Raw genomic sequence first — 23,209 nt, forward strand, 5'->3', positions numbered from 1 at the left:
TCGCAGAAACTGCCGATGGTGTGGCGCCACAGGAACGTGAAAGTAGGCATCCTCCAGGTCTATGGAGGTAAACCACTCCCCTCTGGAGACCGTACGCAGAACCTCTGCAGTGGTCAACATATGGAACCTCAAGACCTTCAGGAACCTGTTGAGGTTCCTGAGGTCGAGGATAGGTCGGAATCCGCCATCTTTCTTTGCTACCAGAAAGTAAGTCGAGTAGAACCCCCCGGGGTGCACCTGGGGGTCTACCGGTTCGATGGCACCCTTGCCCAGGAGGGCGTACAGCCCCTGGGCGAGGGCTCGGGCTTTCGCCGGGTCGCGGATGACAGTCATCCTGACTCGGCCATGGATTGGGGGCCGACGTCGGAACTGAAGTTCGTACCCGTGGGTCAAGGTGGAAAGAACCCACGGGTCCCTGGTGGAAGCAGCCCAGTAGCTGAGCTGCTGCTGGGAAAAAACGCTGACGGTCGGCCCCGTGGCCTCAGCGTCGGGCCCCCCGACCTCTAGAGGCTCCAGGGGCACGACGGTCGGTACGTGAGACCTGAGGACGCCCAGGGGGCAGTCGCTCAGGTGCCCGAAAGGGCTGCGCCTGCCGCTGAGCAGGCTGTGGGCGTGAGTACTGGGGCCGAAGGAGGCCCCTGGCCCGTGAGTGGGTGCCGCGCTGCGGGGCAGCTGGACGACCCCTAGGGTTGCCAGGCGGCGGCGCGCTTCTGTGAAGCTCAGACAGCTGCTGTCGGGTCTTCCCAGCTTGGACCGTGCGCTCGAGGGCTTCCAGAGCCGCGGAACCAAACAGCTCCCCCGGTTCCACCGGAACGCTGCGGAGGGTTCTCCTGCAGGCCTCCGAGAGAGGGGACTGCGCCAACCAAACCTGGCGGCGAGCCTGTACGAGAGTAGCCATTACTCGTCCCAACTCCCTGGACATCAGTGCAAAGGCCTGTAGAGAGGCGTCAGTAATACCGTGGAAAGAAGTGTCCAGCTCAGTCTCCTGCAGGGATGACGACAGGGCGAGCAGCAGGTGGGACATGGAATTACCCATGCGAGCCATACGTGCTGCCGCCCCATAGGGCTTCGACAGCAATTCATCCGTAACCCGGCACTGGGGGCGAGGACACCTCGCCTCCTGTCTCAGAGCCTCATTGGGTGAGACGATCAGGGCGGCTATAGTGGGCTCAACCGCTGGCATGCGGTCCAGGCCGAACTTGGAGGCGTCCTGCATGGCTGCCAGGGTCCGAGCATCAGCTGTCGGACGGGCAGGGGCCCTAGGGTCCCTCCAGAACTTCTGTAATTCCCTCAGATACTCCTCTGATGGAGGTACAGTTAGTTCAGCGGGGGTTGAGGAGCGCCTGAAAAAGGCACTGGCCGAAGCTGGCTGAGCCTGCGGCACGTCCAGCTGTAGCCTGGCTAGAGCCGTACGGATGGCGGCTCCCACAGAGCCGTCCTCACTACCACCCGCAGAGCCACGGGCTGAAGAAAGGGAGCCCGCTGCAGAAGGACGGGAGGCTTCGTCTCCCAGGAGCACGTCCGGAGCGTAGTCCTGAAACATAGTAGCTGAAGCTGCTATGGAAAACGCATCCTCCTCCGGCCCGAAGGAGGCCGCTGGAGGAACAAGGGCACCTGGCAGGGTTGCTCCAGCCTGGGGCTGGAGAGCCAGGAGGAGGGACTTCATGCTGTCAAGCTCCGCTGTCAGCTGATCCACTCTAGAAGTAAGCCCGGACCCCTTGGCCCTCTTCCCGGAGGTGGGGCCTGCAGTATCAGCAGGCCGACGCCGTGGTCGGGTAGACCGAGACGGGGCCAGCCGCTGGTCAGGGGTCAACTGAGGAGACAAGGGAGGGCCCAACAGGCGCTCTACCTCGGCCAGCCTTGCAGCCCTGACAGCATGAGGCAAAATGCCACAATTCATGCAGGACTCGTCTGAGAGACCCTGCCTCAGATGTCCGAGGCCGAGGCACGAAGGACACAGATCATGGCCATCCTCAAGCTGTAGAGGAGCCATACAGGCCGAGCAGGAGTGGTTGTGATCCATGTCGGGACCACCTCTAGCTCTATATATATATATATATATATACACAGACACAGTGTATTTGACGATAGTACGTATTTATGAATTCTTATTCATATATGTCTTCTTCTTAGTTATAGATGAATGCTGGGAGAGGGAGCCGTAAACGGTGCCTTCGCCAACAAACAACTATAGGCCCCGTGGAGAGGGGCAAGTTATGATTTTTTTTTTTTTTCAAAGAAAATTCTCTACTTATAGATTTTCATACAAAAGAAAATCCTGTACTCATAGATGAATGCTGGGAGAGGGAGCCGTAAACGGTGCCTTCGCCAACAATCAACTATAGGCCCCTTGGAGAGGGGCAAGTGAAGGTTTTTTTTTTTTTTTTTTTCAAAAGAAAATTCTTTACTTATAGATTTTCATACAAAAGAAAATCCTGTACTCATAGATGAATGCTGGGAGAGGGAGCCGTAAACGGTGCCTTCGCCAACAATCAACTATAGGCCGCCTGTTCTGGGAGCGGGGGGCGCACACGCCGCCGTGCACCAGGAGAGGGGCAATTGCTGTAATCATACACTGTCTATAGTCGGATGCCGGGAGCGGGAGCCGCACACGGTGCCTTCACTGACAACCACTATAGGCCACCTGTGCTGGGAGCGGGGGGCGCACACGCCGCCTTACACCAGGAGAGGGGCTATTGCTGTATTCATACACTGTCTATAGTTGGATGCCGGGAGCGGGAGCCGCACACGGTGCCTTCACTGACAACCACTATAGGCCACCTGTGCTGGGAGCGGGGGGCGCAAACGCCGCCATACACCAGGAGAGGGGCTAGTGCAAGTTCTATTTTAGCTATAGATGGATGCTGGGAGGGGGAGCCATGGACGGAGCCTTCACCGACAACCACTATAGGCCACCTGTGCTGGGAGCGGGGGGCGCAAACGCCGCCTTACACCAGGAGAGGGGCAGAACAATAGCAGCAACAAAATCAAAGAACCGGCACAACCGAGTTGGCCGCTTAACATAGGCAGGTTACAGATGCCGGGAGAGGGCTAGCAATGTAGCCTTCACCAACAATGCAACTATAAACAGACTGTTACTCACGTGCAGCGCACAGCACCGGGAGAAGGAGCGAGCATGCTACCTAGACCGGCGCTTGTAACAGCTGACAGTAAACTTCATCAGCCGAGGGAAAGAAAAAAGGTTACATACCTCTCGGCAGTTCGTTGCGGTCTCTGAAGGGCGAGCAGCTCGCAGCCTCGACGGAACGTCGCGAGACCACCAGCAGCGAACGATGAAGTAAAAATTGGTTTTAGAATTTGTCTCATATGCAGACGCAGTAACTTACCTTGCGCAGCGAGAAGATGAAAAGGACTGACCTGCTGATATTGCCGGAAGTATATAGGCTCTCCGGGGTCAGCAGGGGGTCACGAGTGACGTTGTTGGTATAAACACTCGACCTGCGCATTCGCAAGATGTATCATTCAGTGCTTGAAAGCACCGCCTCTGGCGGTCAGTAAGGATGAAATAGAACTGAAGCTAAAATGGCTCCTAAGGTAGCAAAAATGGATATAAAGCCAGATGACGAGTATGTGCCACTTAGCCAATTAAACGAGCTAATGCAACAACAAAAGGAAATGTTTATGGCACTGCTGAAACAACAACAACACAACTTCCAAGGCTTTGTGAAGATTTTGGTGGACTCGTCGAACACAAGACTGGATACAGTAACGAAGGATTTACAGGAAATTAAGGTGAGCTTGCAGTTCACACAAAGAGAAGTTGACAACTTGAAAGCTGCAAATGTTAAACAGACCGAGCGAGATGACATGATGCAGGCGGATATCTCCAAAGTCTGTGACAGTTTGCTCACCATCACAGACAAGATGGAGTACCTGGAGGGACAGAGTAGACGAAATAATCTAGTATTTGACGGGGTAGTGGAGTCACCAGGAGAAACTTGGACTGAGACCGAGCAGAAAGTTGAAAAAGTTTTGACGGAAAAGCTACAGATGCAACCGACGGTGGAAGTAGAGAGAGCGCACCGCACTGGGAGACATGGAGGAGGTGACAGACCGAGACCCATAGTGGTTAAACTTTTACGCTGCAAGGACAGAGATGCCATACTACAGCGCACAAAAGCTCTCAAAGGATCCAACATTTACGTTAACGAGGACTTTACTGATGCTGTAAGAAGAAAGAGAAAAGAGCTACTACCGGAGATGAGAGCAGCGAGGGGGAGAGGGGACAATGCATACTTACGTTACAATAAGCTGGTTGTTTATCCGCGCAGCGGCGCACCAAAACAACAGCAGGACATTTAATTCACAGAGGTATGTTGATGATGAACTACTAAATATACTACGATATTGACACTTCTCACGCGCTTTCATATTCACAACATTTAGGGATACAGCAAAGTATCCGGAACTATGAGCACTTGGAACTGAAACCGTTTGAGTACACTGAACATAAGAGATCAGATTTGGAAGATGAACTAGACCCTGATAATAACTTGTTTTTATCATCTAACACGATTGATTGCAACTACTATACTGAAGATGATTATAATAACTCTGTTAAATCAGAAGGGACATTTTCAATTATTCATTTTAATAGTAGAAGCATGTATACAAACTTCAACTCTATCAAAGAATATTTACAGCAGTTTGGGCAGCCATTTAGTATCATAGCAATTTCTGAAACATGGTTTAATGAAGATAAAGGTATTGATTTTGAGTTAGATGGTTATAATTTGACCTATGTAAATAGAACAAACAAAATAGGTGGAGGAGTTGCTATATATGTCCATAATTATCTTAAATTTAAAGTAATAGAAAAGATGACATTGACAATAAATGATGTGTTAGAATGTATATCAATAGAAATTTATAATGGAAATAAGAAAAATATAATAATAAGTTGTTTATATAGGTCACCGGGTTCGAGTTTGGACATATTTACAGACTGGGTGGAAAAAATGTTTTCGGTAATAGGTAATAAAAAAATCTTCATCTGTGGAGACTACAACATTGACTTGATCAATCCAAATAAACATAAAACAACGGAGGAATTTATTAATAGGATGTACAGTATGAGTTTGTTCCCAACTATAACAAGACCCAGTAGAGTTACATCACACAGTGCAACGCTCATAGACAACATCTTTACAAATAATATAGAGTCCATAAATGTTAGTGGTCTAATGATATGTGATATAACTGATCATCTACCGGTCTTCACACTGTACGACTATAATTGTAACTATCATAAAATACCCCAAAAATCTATATTTAAACGAGTAAGAACTGAAGAAGCATTAGATGCACTTAATTGTGACTTAATAGAACAGGACTGGAAGTCTGTATACAGAGAGAAGGATGTGGACTGTGCTTTCAATAACGTTTTAGGAATTTTTTGTTCTCTATATAACAAAAACTGTCCGATTCGACAACTTAGTAAAAATAATACTGTTGTAATATGTCCATGGTTAACAAATGGTTTACAAAATGCTTGCAAAAAGAAAAATACTTTATACAGACAATTTATTAGGCTAAGGACTAAAGAATCTGAACAGAGATATAAAATATATAAAAATAAATTGACTAATATAATAAGAACTAGTAAGAAATTATACTATACAGATCTACTAAATAAAAATAAAAATAATATTAAAAAAGTTTGGGGGATACTAAATACTGTAATTAAAGGTAATACAAAAAATAATTCTTATCCAGATTATTTTACCGTAAATAACAATGATAATTATAATATGAATGAAATGGTTAATAGTTTCAATACTTTTTTTGTAAATGTTGGACCAGATTTGGCAGCGAAAATTCCTGAGTGCAGTAGTGATCACAGTGAATCATTGATAGAAATAAACCCTAGCACAATGTTTCTCTCTGGAGTAAGTGAGGCAGAAATAATAGATATTGTTAACTAATGTAAAAATAAAACATCGACTGATTGTTATGATATAGATATGACTTTAGTTAAAAGGACAATAAAAAGTATCTTAAAACCCTTAATTTACATATGTAACTTATCATTTCAAACAGGGACATTTCCCAATAAAATGAAAATTGCAAAAGTAATACCACTACACAAAAATGGGAACACACACATCTTCACAAACTATAGACCTGTCTCTCTGTCCCTCTGTCCCTCAATTTTCCAAAATTTTAGAAAAGCTCTTCAATAATAGATTAGAATCATTTATAGATAAATATAATATAATAAATGAAAGTCAGTATGGGTTCAGGTCAGGAAGGTCAACTTCAATGGCTTTACTTGAAGCAGTGGAAGAGATTACCAACACTGTCGATAGTAGAAAATACGCAGTTGGAATATTTATTGACTTAAAAAAAGCCTTTGATACCCTTAATCATTCAATATTATTTAAAAAAAACTTGATAAATATGGTATAAGGGGAGTGACTTTGAACTGGATTCAAAGCTATTTCATGGAGAGACAACAGTATGTGAAGATGGGGGAGTTCCAATCGGAGTATTTGGGCATTGCTTGCGGGGTCCCTCAGGGATCTGTATTGGGCCCCAAGTTATTTAATCTTTAAATAAATGACATATTTAATGTATCAAATATATTAAAATTATTATTATTTGCAGATGACACTAACATATTCTGTTCCAGTGATAACTATAGTGAGCTTATAAATAAAGTAAATGATGAACTAATCAAGTTAAAAACTTGGATGGACATCAACAAATTATCCCTAAATTTAGATAAAACAAAAAGTATGTTGTTCGGAAACTATAAAGAAAATTCAGATTTAGTAATAAATATAGACGGTTTTGTTATAGATAAAGTGTCAGAATATAAGTTCTTAGGGATAATTATTGACAGTAAACTAAGCTGGAAAACTCATATCGGACATATACAACGTAAAGTTTCCAAAAGTGTAGCAATAATGTATAAAGTTAGATATTTCCTAGAATATAATGCATTATATTTATTGTATTGTTCATTAGTTTTGCCCTATTTAACATACTGTATAGAAGTCTGGGGTAATAACTACAAAAGTTCACTACAACCCCTTGTTATACTCCAAAAACGTGCAATACGAATTATATATAAGGTAGGATATATTGATCACACAAATACCTTATTTTTGCAGTCTAAGCTGCTAAAATTTTCAGATTTAGTTGACTTCTAATGCGCAACTTCTATTCAAAGCTTATAAAAGTATTTTACCTAGTAATATTCAGAAGATTTTCACACAGAAAGAAAGGGGTTATAATTTGAGGGGGTGTGGTAACTTTTATGTCCGGAAAGTACGAACCACAAGGAAAAGTATGTGTGTGTCTGTATGTGGCGTTAAACTGTGGAATCGACTGGGGTTAGAGTACAAACAGTGTCCAAATATTTATCAATTCAAAACAAAATACAAGGAAATGATTTTGTCACGGTATGGGAATGAAGACAGGGGCGTTTGACTGTTACTTGGTGTTCGCAGGTACCATTATTATTTTTGTTTTGCTTTTTGAGGATAATAATTGGTAAATAATGATGAGTATGGGGGATGGTGATGATGACCGATGGGGTGATCACGTGTGTATAGTATGTATGTGTGATATATAATAGGTGTAGGTAATGGCTATGTGTTGCAGTGATGTATATTATATGTAAACTTATGAATACTGTTGATGCAGTTGACTACGGAGTATAGTGGAATTGAAAACATGTAAACTATTGCGGATTGGATGGGGGTGGAGTAAATAAGCTTGTCTTCATCCCACTCCTTTTCAAGCTGGTATTCTGTTGTTTAATTTATCATTTGTTGTTTTCTATGCCCAGTGGGCATAAGTGACTGTTATTTATAAATATATATATATATTTTAAATTTATTTTTTAAATTCTGTCTTGAAATAAATAAACAAATACAAATACAATATAATGTTAAAATCCCCGGTCAAGATAAAATGGTTAAAATCAGTCGAAATAACAGACAATAATTCAGAAAAATCATCAATAAAACTTGCACAGTATCCTGGAGATCTGTAAATGATTAAGAACAGGATTTTAGGAACACCCTTTAAAATAAAACTAAGATATTCAAAAGAAGTGAATTCACCAAATGAGATCTCTTTACACTGGAATGTATCTTTAAATAAGGCCGCCCCCCCCACCTTTCTTCCCATTTCGGCATTTATCCATAAAACTAAAGTTTGGGGGGGCCGCTTCATTAAGAACAGTAGCACTTGTGCTCTCTGTTAACCATGTTTCTGTCAGAAAAAGAAAATCTAAATTGTGTGATATTATGAAGACATTAAGGAACAGGGACTTATTGGACAGAGATCTAATATTAAGTAAGGCTAGCTTTGTGGAGTTTACACTGGTCTCTGTTGTAATCTGAGTTGTACGTGGTACCGTTAACAGATTAGATAGATTCACCCAGCAGGCTGACTGTTTTTGATTCCTTCTTTTACTAACTAATACAGGAATCCTATTGGGTCCCAGCTTGTTCTCGGAACAGCTGTCAGAAATCAGACTTCTATAGTAGTACAATATACTTCAGTACAATATACGTCAGTATGAAGGATATTTCTGTAAAGCCATAAGAAGAAACGAAAAATTTAAACAGGCTGACGGAAAATTAGTAGAAGTGCAATGACTCCTTTATGAAACATCTCCTTAATATATCACAGTGCATATGTTACAATACAGTGGAATAAAAGGGTCAGAATGTGTATTAAAATACACAGAGATAACTGTAAACCTTTGTTACTTCGGTTGGGAAGACTTCTAGCTTACTTATGACATAGGATAAGTCCCCCAGTGGTGTAAGACCTCTAACTTCTAACTCTCTTACTTCGGCCTCTCTTGAAGCTTCACATGACATCCCTATCAAACTTGGTTTATTTAGTTTTTCTGTTTGTAGAACGTAATTTAAAAAGTTATGAATGGATGTGCATCACATTTTACCAGAGGTGGGACATGGCCCAAGTAAAGTTCTTCAGTTTTGACTTTGAGACAGCTTTTGTTCCAAACAAAGAGTAGTTCAGCCTGCACACCTGTTTTAACTCTATGTTGTACTTTGAAATCCTCTGGAGTGACTTTGTTTAGAAAAGTGCTCATCAGCTAAATTATGGAAAGCACAAAATCACTGTAGCTGTATCCAGCTTCACATTGCCACACAAATATCTGACAGAAAATCCACACAAACAGCCTTTAACAACATTTTATCAAACAAACTTTGATCACTGAAGCTCAACACTGACATTAAAGTAGGAATTATGTCGTTTAAAATATTTACATATGAATAAATTAGATGAATGGAAGGCCTTGTACAATTCAGCATAAAACAATATGATATGATGCTCACTGCCCCCCTGAATTTAACTGTTGGCCGTATTCTAGAAGACATCTCCAGTTTTTTTCAACCCTTTTCCACCTGACAGAATACAGCTGGCTCAGTATCACACACTTTTAGCCAGCAGAGTGGTGTGTGGTGTTCACAGTTGAGTCAGGCTGCTGTCCCCAGGAGCTTTGTGGCTGTGGGAGTTCAGAATACCAGTCCAGAGTCTGATTAGCAGAGTTGGGTTCTTACAGCTCTATATTCTTGTAGGTGCCTTTCACATCACTTTTGTCATTCTCAGCAGACTCAAAGGCACGATTTTCCAGGCCGTACTTTTTTGTTGTGTCACCGTCGACAGCTTCCGAGGACGGGGCCTCAGTGTCTGCATCACCCAAGCCTTGGCCGAAACGCTTTTTATATACTTGGTAGCCTGGAGAGGAAAACACATAGATTCAGAAACAATGGACCTCATGCAAGAACATTTTCGTATCTTTATTCTAAATTTATCTCACTTTTTTCGTACGAAGGTCTCGTACGAACACGCCACGTCAGATTCAACAAACGTTCTTAACTTCGGAAAAGTGTGTAAACGACCTGCGTAAATGATGAATGCCACTCGTGCGTATTTAAGTGGTTAGTAAATTTGATAGTAAATTTTATAGTAAATTTGATAGTAAACGAGGATAGTAAATCTGCATACTCCACGCCTAAAATGATACCATATAAGGCTGTGCTTCCTCTCTCCTGTGCCAGCAAGTGTTGAGTCATGAGAATGGCATCAAGGCGCAAAAAGAACAACTTTCGTCTTGCCATGGCCAGATGCTCGATGACTGCAACTAAAGCCGTGCGATCAGTTGTTGCCTCATCATGATGGCTCTTTGATGGGGCGGTTAATATGGGGGGTCTTCTGGCATGTTGTGTACCTGGGCTGATTCAGGTAGTGGGAGACCCCCGTTCACGGCAATATTGTGCAAAACGCAGCATGCCAGAATAATCTGAATAATCAGAATAATCTGGCATGCCTTCTCTGGGCTATAGAGCAGTTTGCCCCCCACTGTATGGAGACACACCCACCTGGCCTTCAGCTCAGTGCGCTCCACAACTCACGGGTGCTTTGATGCGTATATATGTGCAGTCTATTGCTCAAATTATGTTTGGCAGTCCAGCCAAAGTCCCTATTAATTTGTACTTGTTGGACAGCGGTGTATGGGAATCTGATGTACCATGGGTGATAAACTGATGAGAGCTTTGATGACCAAGGGGAGCGCACGACTCACAGAGGACTGGGACACCCCCGATCTGTCTCCAGTCTCCCTCTGAAAGGTTCCAGTGGCCAAAAATCCAAGGGTGGTGAGGACCTGGATGTGTGGTGGAATTGGGTTTGATCGGCGTGTTTCTCTCTGGAGTTGTGGCTCAAGCAAGCTGCATATTTGCAGCAGCACAGTCCTTGGCAATCTAAATCGCAATGTCAGCCATTCGTCTGTCTCCAAATTAATATCTACACAGTCTCGGAGCACACGTTCTCTTCCAAGAGCCTGGCGTGCTAAGGCATCCAAAAGTAGCAAGTCAGCCACTGGTTATGCTTCCCATTGACCTTGTTATATACAGAGTCAAATTAACCTTCAATTAGTGCATAATTTAAGTCAAACAGAATAATGTCAGCATCATTATGGGGTATAATGTATATATTTATTCATCCATCCATCCATCCATTATCTTCCGCTGGTCCGGGGATCGGGTCGCGGGGGCAGCAGCTTGAGCAAAGAGACCCAGACGTCCCTGTCCCCGGCCACTTCCTCCAGCTCTTCTGGGGGGACCCCGAGGCGTTCCCAGGCCAGCCGAGAGACATAGTCTCTCCAACGTGTCCTGGGTCTTCCCCGGGGCCTCCTCCCAGTGGGACGGGCCCGGAACACCTCACCAGGGAGGCGTCCAGGAGGCATCCTAACCAGATGCCCGAGCCACCTCATCTGACTCCTCTCGATGCGGAGGAGCAGCGGTTCTACTCCGAGCCCCTCCCGGATGACCGAGCTTCTCACCCTATCTCTAAGGGAGAGCCCAGACACCCTGCGGAGGAAACTCATTTCGGCCGCTTGTATTCGCGATCTCGTTCTTTCGGTCACTACCCACAGCTCGTGACCATAGGTGAGGGTAGGAACATAGATTGACCGGTAAATCGAGAGCTTCGCCTTCTGGCTCAGCTCCTTCTTCACCACGACGGGCCGGTGCAGAGCCCGCATCACTGCAGACGCCGCACCGATCCGTCTGTCAACCTCCTGCTCCATTCGTCCCTCACTCGTGAACAAGACCCCGAGATACTTGAACTCCTCCACTTGGGGAAGGATCTCGTTGTGGTTTGTTTTCTTCAAAGTAATTAAATATACAATCCATTAGTCAAGCAAACTTGATTGGAATAACAGCGGACTATTTTACGAAACTACTACAACAGGTCTGGATCACTCGTAAATTCTGTTCATACCTGAAAGAAACTTAAAATACGAAAAAATTGGTGAAGGCGTAAAATCACTCGTACACACGACTTAAGAGCAAGTCTGTTTGTACGAATGGTTGTTGCAAGAGGCCCAATGTTTGACCATCTTATTGTGTAGCCTCGAAAACAGCTTTTGCTGCTTGTATTATCACTTCCTTACAGTTACATATACACAAATTCAAAGAGACAGAACATGAGGAATTTGATATGTGACAGCTAAAATGACTTCACCACCAAAATCGCGTCTGACCTTGTGACCCCTGGATCTTAGAGGAGAGACAACCCAGAACCCTGCTGGGGTCAGTGCCTCTGATAAATTCAGCTATCGAGGGGCAAACCATAGGGTTCAATTTGCTGACTTAACACGGCTAAACAAACAGCTCAATCATTAACTGCCAGCACCTGTGCCTGTCAAACCCTTACCTCCAACAGCAATGAGCACGACTGCAAGCTGGAAGATGCTGTAGATAAGGGGGAAGCTAAACATGATTTCTAGTTCCTCTGGGCTGAAGGACAGCTGGACAATGGTGCTGCACAACTGGGAGTTCTGCATGCCCGTCTCCAGCGCAATGGTTCGACATCTGAACGAAGGAAGGGACAATGAAGAACCACTTCATAAAACTTGTAACAATCATTTCATGGTTTCTTTTTAGAATTATGATGAAAACTGTTTTAAACTGTACTTGGCAGTAGCTAAAACAAGCAAACAAACATGATAAATTGATCAATATTTAGGGAAAGCCCAAGACTCATGATATGCCAGCATCACTTCAAAACTGTCCACCCACTTGTCCCAAGGCTGACCCACAAAGCGGGCCATGAGGAACCCCAGGCTATATCCAATAACGGGGTAGATAACTCCAATTATCCACAAGGAGGGAGAAATGACCCAGGAAGATTGGTAGAGGACTCCTCCAATCACAGCTAGGACGATAATGAGAAAAAAGCCAACAATGGACCCCACCTGCAAAGCAGTCATAATTTATTAAAACCCTGTCCAGGACTTTTCATTTCTTATTCTAATGCTAAATGTAAACATCACAAGAACTCCCTTTGTACGATTTTGCAAAAAATATGTTGACCATTTCTACCTTGAGGATAATTTTTGCCTTGTTGGGCCATCTGCGCTTGACATACATTCCCACAGCAATGGGGATAAGAAGGCCTGCAAGCGTGATACCTGAAAAACACACAGCTTAAATATCAGACTAAATCTTATTGACATTCCATCAATATTACATCTGCAGATGCTGTAGCTGTTTAGTTACCAATGCTGTCGTATGGAATCTGAATGGCATCACCGGAAGTCCATACGCTGGTGTAAACGAATAGACAGAGAGGCATCATCCCCAAGGCCAAGATAGAGGAACAGGCCGTCATACTGATGCTGCAGAGTGGAGAATATAACAATCACAAGGAGAAAATACTGTTTTGATCCTGAAGAGGAAACTAGATCATAGTGAAATTAAACCAATTTAAGAAGAAACATATACAGAAGCTTTAACGGGAAATCCTCTCCTGGCAACAGTGGACCATTGATATTGAATGGGTTTCCAGCCCCATGGCTTACCTCAGGTCCATGTCTCCATCCAGCCAGAAGCAGATGATGTTTGAGCTTGAACCTCCAGGACAGCAGCCCATAATGATGATGACTATGGCCTGCACAGGCAGCACCCCAAAGGCAAGTGACAGGGCAAAAGCTGTGAAGGGCATGATGCCAAACTGGCAGATGAATCCAATGATGATGCCCCAGGGCCTCCTGATGTGGCCCCACAGCCTTTTGGCTTCCACAGTGCAACCCATGGCAAACATGACCAGAGCAAGCATTACTGTGACCGATATGCTCATCACCAGGCTCAGAACAGCATTGAAGTCACTGGGAGGGACAATGCAGTTTGCTCCTGAACAGACTGCAGCAGCAGGATCACAGGTAGAAGGAACCATGGCTGTCGCCCTCAGAGCGGACATTGTGGACAAGGCAAAGGAGGGAAAAAATGGAGGAAAGTTTCCACAGGACCTGAGATTCCACCTAACTACTCCAGTGTGTCTTCGCCTCTGTGATGATGATAACAGTGACAGGAAGCTCACTGCTCACTGCTCTTTATGCCTGCACTGCTTCGGTCTAATAAAATTGGGAGGGAAAATCAGATCAAAAATAAAATAAAATATTAACCAATACTTTATGTTTTATGGGGTCAGTGTTCAGAGGTGCATGCACATAAAAAGAAAATCATACTGAACACAAAAAGTGATTGCTCTGTGGCTTTAACTTTTATAGCCCCTTGGCTATTAAAACTTTACAGCTATGACATGCTGTGTTATCATCCTACAATGACAACAAGGGGGAAAGATGCTTGCATGTCTCAATGACTAGTTCCTTTAAGAATTATCCCCTTTTGACCTCTTTTTAAATATAAAACAGAGACAGTGATTGTAGGGAAAAAAAAGATAAAATTAATCCTGAGAAAAAGTATTTTCTATAAAAGTAGAAGCAATTGTCTTTTATCAATTTATCCAACAAAATACTGATCAAATGGAACAAAAGGTAAAAGTAGTGAGAACCTCATTCACTTATTTTGCACTCAGCATTTGCCCTATGGGATGTGTCTTTTTGGTTTTTAGGGTCATGATATCTCATGGGTGGCTACTACTCATGATCTAATAATAATAATAAAATTATGATCAAATAATAATAATAAAACAGTAGTATATAAGCTACATGGTGATGATTCTACACAGACTTCCCAGGCTATAGCTGTAAGGGGGAAAAAAACATCCTTCCATTGCGTTTGAATGGCCCGTGCCAGAATGTCACTATCCCATAGATAGCCTACTTATTTAACCTACTTAATTGTAACAATAAATAAATATTTAGGCCAGCATAAAATATATAATATATAATAATAATCTACTAACAACGGCAATTTAATGGTAATACATTTAAAACTATATATTTTGTCTTACTAATGCACTCTTGCGCTTTGGCGCGCTGCGCTTTATAAAAAGCTGCCGTTCCATTCCGTTTGAATTTTAACGGTTAAAAGCATCCGTTTTATTCCGTTAGAGAGGCACATTTCATTTCAACAGCTGGCAACCTACCATGACGCAGGAGTTGGTTGGAAAGAAGGTCACCACTTCGCCTATTTGGAATTTCTTTGGTTTTGAACTAGATGAGCGTGGGCTGCCAAAAGATTTAAATAAATGTGTCTGTAAGATTTGCGCATCTGTGGTCCGTGCCAAAGATGGACAGACAACAAATCAACGCGATCACCTGCGTGTTCACCATCCTGAAGAATATGCAACGATCAACGTGTCCGTGCGCTCAGGGCTTGCCAAAAAAACGCAACCGACCATATCTGGGATGTTTGCGAAAAGCACCAAATATAAAACTGACCGGTGGAAGGAGCTGACAGGTGTTGTAACTCACTACCTGGCCAAAGAAATGGTATCGTTCAACACGGTCGAGAAGCCCACTTTCAAGGCCATGCTACACACCTTTGACAGGCAGTACGAGTTGCCAGGCCGCAAATATTTCTCTAATACGGCTGTACCCAATCTCTTCAATGAGGTGAGAAGTGGCATCGCAACCGAGCTGTGTCAGATAGAATATGTGGCCTTGACAACTGACATGTGGTCCAGCTGCAACATGATGCCATACATGTCCGTGACGGCACATTACATAAACCAAGAGTGGAGAATGCAGTCCAAATGCCTACAGACCAGCTTCATGCCAGAGATGCACTCGGCGGACAATTTAGAGGATGCTCTGCGGAGCACAATGATGGAGTGGGACATAGAGGAGAAAAAGATCGCCTGCATCACTACTGACAATGGGGCGAACATCGTCGCTGCCATCCGGCAGTTGAAATGGCCATGGCTGAGCTGCTTTGGCCACAACTTAAACTTTGCCATCAACAACTCCCTGACGCAACAGAGGGCGAATACAGACCGCACGTTTGCAGTTTGCCGAGCTGTCAACGCTGCCTTTTCCCACAGCTGGCTACGGCGAAGTGAACTTCGAAAAGCGCAGATGGAGATGAACCTCCCCGAACATTCATTGATCACGGTAATATTTTAAACAATTGTAACAACTTAAGACTATCATTTAAATTGTTATATAGCTTTTAAGATAATTAATAAATTAATGGCCAAATATAGTCTATGTTAGGCCAATTTTATCATTTTATTAAATTAATGTGCAGCTCATTGTTAGGCCAACTTAATGTGGATAACTGGGTCTGTGTCTTTACTGACAGGATTGTGCCACGCGATGGGGCTCCAAACAGCAAATGGTGGAGAGAATACTGGAGCAAGCACAAGCCATCAAACGAGTGCATGCGGAAGATAAAAGCCGCCGACCACTGCCCCAGCTGACATGGCAGGACATGAGTGTTCTCGAATCCGTGAACAAGGCGCTGAAGCCAGTGGCGGATTTCACCGACATTCTTTCTGGAGAAAACTATGTCACCGTGTCCTCCCTGGTACCCATGCTGGGCCATCTAGAAAGCGTGCTGGAGAGATGCGAGGATGATACGGAGTTGACAGCCAACCTGAAGAGTGTTGTTCTGGAGCAGATGGAGCGCAGATACGAAGAGACCACCCAGAGGATGCTGCGTAAAGCAACACTCCTTGACCCCAGGTACAGAGGCGACCACATGAGCCCCCCAGCACTTCGCTCTACAAAATCTGAGCTGATTGAAGAGCTCGTGGCTGAGATCATTCCCTTAAGGGCAACACAAGAAGGCCCGACGCATGGCGGAGAAGAGGAAGCGCTGCGGCAGTGCCCAAAAAAATGAAGCCGTCTTTGGGGAGCCTTTTAGGGAAGAGGGGGGCCAGAGAATGCACGCTCACTGACGAGCAAAGAGCGGAGGCAGAAATGGCCATCTACCTGCAGGAAAGTGCTATCGACGGGGAAGAGGATCCACTGAAATGGTGGAAAAGTAACCAGAGCAGGTTTCCTTTGATGGCAAAAATCGCTAGAAAGTATCTCTGCATATGCGCTACCAGCATGCCTTCGGAAAGAGTTTTCAGCACCGCGGGCAGTGTGATCACCTCAGTCCGCAGCTTATTAAAGCCAGACAAGGTCAATATGTTGTTTATTTTGGCCAGAAACATTGACATGTAAATATGTTGGAATAGGCTGCACACGTGTCAGCCCTCTTAACCTTTTAAGTTATTACAGTTTAGCGCGTTTCGGTACAGGCAAGTCATGCTTTATGTTTGTTTGTTTTATTATTTTTCTTAAGCTTATATTTTTATTATTCTTTCCTTTTGGTGTTCTGCTGTGATATCATAGGCCTATAGTGAAGTGCATGACGAATTATTTTAAAGCTTTTGCAGTAAAAAAAAAAAAAAGAAAGGTAAATGCCATAGCCATTGTGTTTCGGTTTGTTGTTCAACTTTTAATAAACGTGTTTATATCAACACCTTTGTGTCTATTTTATTTTGTAGCCTTTGCACTGCAAAGTTAATGCTTTAGCTGAAGTTGAACGTCATACCACATTTTCTGTTGACAATGAGCAAGTTTCCCGACGCACTACGAGCAGTTAGCGTGAATAACATGAAATGTTTGTCGTGGGAAAAACGAAGACAAGCTGTAACCTAGACATAATACCATAATAATAATAATAATAATAATAATAATAATAATAATAATAAATTATATAAGAATAAGCCAATTAGGCATATTTGTAGCATAGGCTATTTTAATTTTCATGCCTGACTAATTCATATTAATTATATATTCCTAAAAAAAAAGTGGGCGTGGCATCACGATGGTTACCATCCACCGTGATGGTGGGTCATAAATGACGATGGACGATCGGCACAACCCTACTTCAGCCAACCATACACCAGTTCTGTCTTCGGCCAGCCATGGCATTTCCAAGCCTGTGCTCCAAGATGCTTCCTTTCCCACTCCAGACCATTTTTCAGGTGTCACCAACAAATGTAGTGGCTTCCTGCTCCAGTGTTCTTTGGCAATCACTCATTCCCCACGCTTATTTTCCACTGACGCTTCCAAAGTGGAGCTTTAAGCAAGGCTTGTTTTCTTTCATCTTGGATGCGCTTCCCTTCTCTGCTAATAAGATGGCCTAAAAATTTCACTTCCTCTTTTACCCACTGTAGTTTTGAGAGTGAAACTTTGTTTCCTGTGTGGGCCAAGTGTTTGAGCAGTGAGACTGAGGTTTCTCGGCAATGTTGTTCTGTGTCTGCTGCTACCAAAATGTCATCAACATACACAAGCAATTGTGAATGAGATGGGATTGGAAAGTCTGCCAAACAGTTGTTTATGGCAGTGGAGAAGATGGTCGGGCTATCACAGAATCCCTGTGGGAGGCGTGTGCACGTGTACTTTTTGTTGTTGTACGTGAACCCAAACCATCCTCGTGACTCAGGGGACACTGGTATGGAGAAAAATGCATTACTCAAGTCTATCACTGTGAATCTGGTCTTGTCTGATTTTAGTTGATTTAGCAGTGTGTGTGGGTCAGGCACATTAGCTGCTGTGCTTTCCACTGCTTGATTCACAGCTCTAAGATCTTGTATCATTCTCCAGCTCTCAGAATCTCCTTTTCTGACTGGAAAGATTGGTGTGTTGCATGAGGCCTCTGGTGCCTCTTCCACTACCCCCGTTTTGATCATTTCTTCAATTACTGGTCTAATACCTGCCAGAGCATCTGGCTTGAGTGGGTGTTGTTTGATTCTGGGTCTGTAATGAGTTTTGGGTGTGATTATCACAGACGGCGCTGTTGTCATCAAACCCACATCTGTTTTGCCTTTTGACCACACCTCTTCAGGTACATCCTGCAGTTCAGGGTGATCAGCTAGGTCTATCACATATAATTCAGTTTGTTCATCAAGTGGATCATCCAAATGAATATGAGGTGTCAGGGTGGTAACCCATCCTAACTTTTTCCTCAGAAGGCCGTTACTCTCATTTCTCTCCCCCCTGGTGACTTTCTTTCCACCCCAGTGTTCTCTCCCCCCTGGAGACAAGTTGTTCTATGTCATGCCATGAGTCTCCTTTTGCTTTAGTTAAGGACATATGGGGAGTGCTCATCATCGGCGTCGCGAGACCCTTTTCACGGGGGCACGTGCCCCCCTGTAGATCTGAGGTGCCCCGGTATCAGTGACGTGCACAGGAGAAAAAAATAATATAGGCAAATATGATTTCATATTTCAACATGATTTTCTGTATAATTCGTCATTTTGATTGAAGTTTCCAAAAATGAAGTCTTCAGAGTCAATCATTCAGATTTACCAGACACCTGGAGATTTAGGCAAAAGGGAGGGGCGCGGGCGTTGCGGGGGGCAAGCAGCACGCTTCACTAGAAAAAAAAAAAAAACAAGCGCGCACGCGACCGGGCGGCAGAGACACTGTGGGAGTAGAGCGACTGCCCTGACTGCCTGGAAAGGTGAGCTTGAAATGTGTACACAGTGCCTAGGCTACAAGACATGATCACAATCAACTTCTCTCGAATCCAATGTCGAGTTTAGGACGTTTAGTGACCATAAATAATCTGACAGCCAGCTACTGTTTAGGTAGCAAAAAAAACACCGACAGCCAGCTAGCTTGCAGTCAACGTTTTACATGGCTCAGGTTGTTTTGTGGTAGGCTACCAAACTAAGTTACAGGCAGCTGATGACATTTCGTTTTATCAAGCAAGATGAATGATGGAAATAAAGCACAATTCGAATTATTCACCTGCATGTTGTGTTAAAATGCAGACAATTCGAAATGCCCACGGAAAAGAGAGAGAGACAACTTAAGGAGGCAGCTAATTTAGCTGCCTCCTTAAGTTGTAGTCCACTGTTGCTCCACAGCAACAGTGGAGAGGTCCTTCTCAAAGCTCAAGATTGTGAAAACCAGGCTTAGAAACCAGTGTGGGCAAGAACGGCTGTCCGACCTCCAAAGAAATAACTGCAAAAAAATTTTTGCTCGCGCGCTTTGTACACTCGCATTAGATTTCTGTGCCCCTGTTGTGCCCCTGTATAGTATTGGGTCAGCTGACGCCCCTGGTGCTCATATTCCATTGTAGTCGTTTTGACTCTTCAGGTATAAGTACACTGCAACCTGTTTTCCCCGTGCTTGCCATCTGTGTAGATTGCTCTGATGGTTACTCTTTGTGGACCTAGTTTGGAAAACTGCTTGTCAAATGTTTTATCAGGCCCTGGTGTATCTTTATACCTAATTGTGACATGAAGTTCTTCAGGTTTGTGTATGTAAGGCTCGTCCTGTACTGTCTGGGCTAGTGCTAACAGCTGTTGCCCCGTTCCTGCACTATCAGGTGATGACACGTCTAATGACCAGTAATAGTGAGGCACAGATGTGCCTTGTTGGACTAGTACTTGTTCAGGAGAGATTTCATCTGGTCCCACAGCCACCACACCATCAGTGGTTGGTACTATGGAAATCCGTCATTTTGCCATAATTTCTCTTCCTAATAAATTCACAGGGCACTGTGGTGCATACACTACATGTCCTTTTCCGCTCTGACCAGTTAATGGATCTCTGAACCATAAAGGACATGTCAAACTTTGAACATTTACTTGGCCATTTGCTGATTTTACATAAATTTTTTCGTTTGACATTCTAAATCCTACAACTTCTTGTTTAAGTACTGTTTTGTCCGCTCCTGAATCACAGAGAAATGACACTTTTTGTCCATTTACTTCAATGTCTCTTATGGGTTTTTGTTTTTGTGTGGAGAGGCTTAACATTATTTGTGGAATGTCATCCACATATAGGTCGCCTGGAGCAGGCCCTTTCGCAGTGGGCCGCTCCACCTGCTTGCTTCAGCTGGTATAATCGGGGTTGTATGGAGGCTGTGACTCAGATCCTCTGGGGTGGTCACACCCTCCTCCACTATAGCAGTCCCGTGCCAGATGACCAGGCTTATTACATTTCCAGCACTTCATTTCTCTTCTGAAACCTGGAGACTGTCTGTTCCAACCCTTTCCTCCACCCCGACCCCTGCCTCTGCCACCTGGGCGTCCCATGTAGAAAATTTGTGAATCACTTGCATCGTCTACAATGAAAGCAGCTGCTGCAGCCTTTTTCTTTTTGCCTGTTATTACATTTTGCGCATGTTGTGCCCAATTCATGCACTCTGTGACTGTGTCCGTTGAGTGATTCACGATGTGTTTTCTGATAAAATCTGAAATTGGGTGAGTAAAGCCGGCCATCAGGGTTTGCTTTAATTGTTGCTGGTAGGAGGTGTCTGCACCCCCTTCTTCTTGCAGTCCACTGTACTGCGTGAATACAGTTTCCAGGCAGCTCCTGTATTCAAATACATCCTCTGCTTCCTTTTGCTTACACTGAGTGATTTTGGTGTAGTTTGGTCGCACTCTAAATATGTCCCTCATGCGGCCATACACTGCGTCTCTCTGCTGCGTAAGTGCAGCTGCATCATGGGCTAGTGTTGTGTCATCGTTGGCTAACCCTGTAAACTCGCCCCTGACCCGAGCCCAGTCATATGTCAGACACCTCCTAAAGGTGACTTCCATTTCTGACTCGTTCAGTCTGTATGAATTACAGAACTGCCTGTGCTTGTTTATGAAATCCCCCACATTAACCCTTGCATCAGGCAAACCTTTACAAGCATCAGAACACTCAGCATCAGTCCATGGCCTAAATACATGTATGGTTCTGTTTTCATCGTCGTCCACACCAAAGTGTGGATTTGCCACTTCCATCATGGGATAAATCCCCATTGGCGGAGGGTCTGGTCGTGGCCCGCAATTGTTACAATCGTCGCCACCGTCAGCCACTCCGTATCTTTGTTTTAGCACTGTGAGGGACGGGTAGGTCCCAAACACTTCTGGCTTTGGTTTTTGCACTTTTGACCGTGTTTTCATCAAACTCTCTGGCTTACTGAATACTTCCTCTTCTTCTTCTGCCCTTCGTATTTTATGTTCATCTGAAGTGGCTCCAGTTTCATCATCAGGTTTAATTGCTACCACTGCTTGCAACGCTGTCTCATCTCTTTTTTTTTTCCTTCTCTGAGCTTGCTGGAGCCACACTGTTGCCATCTGAAGCTGCAATTTTTTTTCTCTCTCTGCTTTCCTCTCTTACTTGCTACACTCACACGGAGTTTGTCCACCAGCGCCTTACAATCGGCTTCTATCAATTTGCCCTTGAACCCATGTTTCTTTTCCCATTTGTCCAAACACATAACACTTTTATTACAGTATTGTTCCATATATTTACAATCCCCTTCTAGGGCAGGTTTGCTTGTGCCGCCCCCCATTATGTCAACTTGTCGTCTCGTACAGGCAACGTGCCTTTTTAGAGACCTAAAACATTTAATCCACTACTTTGTGTACTTCAACAGACCACGGACTTACGTTAACACCGTTAGGTTTCAGTTGGTGCTGCTGCTTCCACTAGTGGCTCATTCACTCTTTTTACTCTCCTTTACGGCGGAGATACGTGTATTAACCTCCTTCTGGCGGAGAAGCCCTTTTTACTCTCCCTTACGGCGGAGAGGCCTATTTTATCCTCTTTCTTGGCGGAGAAGCCCTTTTTTACTCTCCCTTACGGCGGAGATACCAATTTAACCTCCTTCTGGCGGAGTAGCCCTTTTTACTCTCCCTTGCGGCGGAGAGACCTGTTTTATCCTCCTTTCGTATACGTAGCCTTTCGTATACGTTTAACCGCGGTTATAGAGTCGCTCTCTTACCTTATTTCAGTGTTGTTTTGTCACTGGAGCTGTCTCTGGATTCCGTCAATCGTCATCCAACGAGGGAAGATCAGACAACTAATCACCGGCCTGGCTACGAATTCACGCCCCAGGTCTTTGTCAGGCGTCCTGGACGTTTGGCTGTCGACAGACTTCGGTGTGTCCTCTCCCTCCTCGGCAGACGGCGATGTGTTGGAATCCGGCTCGAAGGACCAAGAAATGTCGGGTCTAAAAGTTAACCAAGCTGGAACACAGTTCACTCAAGACAACCCCAGTGATCAACAAAACACACAGTGCACAAGATTGTATTTTTACTTGCAAGGGGAGCCGGACGGAGTGACAGAACTTACTCCTTCACCCGTGCTCAAACGACTCCGTCCGACTTTCCCCGTGTAGTTCTTTTTATTACACAGCTTAGTTACAATCAGCATACAGGAAACAATCTTGTGAGCAAGATGCAACAAATGTTTCACTGGGACATCTAGTTCCTCACGTGTTGAGTTGTTGCACATTCTCCTACATGGGAAGACCAGAGCACCCTGTTCCTCACAGTTCCCTTGAATTACTTTGTATCACACTAAGCAAAGTTCACACACTACATGTCTGTCTATAAAATGTTGTTTACTAAAAATGAAAATCTATATACAGTTTTCCAACATTTCCCTCCTGTTTTTCATTTTTAGTTACCACGAGTCAACATCAACCTAGTACCATTCACATAA

At 44.1% G+C, this 23,209-nt stretch overlaps 1 protein-coding gene across 1 annotated transcript; it reads right to left on the reverse strand.

Moving 5' to 3' along the window:
- Positions 1–9,565: 9,565 nt before the first annotated feature.
- LOC142396299 (ileal sodium/bile acid cotransporter-like) lies at positions 9,566–13,773 on the reverse strand. The gene is made up of 6 exons (XM_075478855.1): positions 13,376–13,773; positions 13,074–13,192; positions 12,897–12,985; positions 12,594–12,769; positions 12,229–12,386; positions 9,566–9,747 (listed from the first exon to the last, which is right to left on the reverse strand). Exons 1-6 carry the CDS (start codon positions 13,771–13,773, stop codon positions 9,566–9,568), a joined length of 1,122 nt encoding a protein of 373 aa, XP_075334970.1.
- Positions 13,774–23,209: the final 9,436 nt, after the last annotated feature.

Source organism: Odontesthes bonariensis, chromosome 12 (genome assembly GCF_027942865.1).
Source record: "Odontesthes bonariensis isolate fOdoBon6 chromosome 12, fOdoBon6.hap1, whole genome shotgun sequence".
Classification (NCBI taxonomy): Eukaryota; Metazoa; Chordata; class Actinopteri; order Atheriniformes; family Atherinopsidae; genus Odontesthes; species Odontesthes bonariensis.

Bases quoted from the DNA above. Each gene is read 5' to 3' on its own strand.
- LOC142396299 (XM_075478855.1), bottom strand. From the start codon at position 13,773: ATGTCCGCTCTGAGGGCGACAGCCATGGTTCCTTCTACCTGTGATCCT. The intron at 13,193-13,375 runs GTAAGCCATGGG...TCCACTCTGCAG, and splicing joins GATGGAGACATGGACCTGAG to CATCAGTATGACGGCCTGTT. The intron at 9,748-12,228 runs GTAAGGGTTTGA...TTTCCTCTCCAG, and splicing joins CGTGCTCATTGCTGTTGGAG to GCTACCAAGTATATAAAAAG.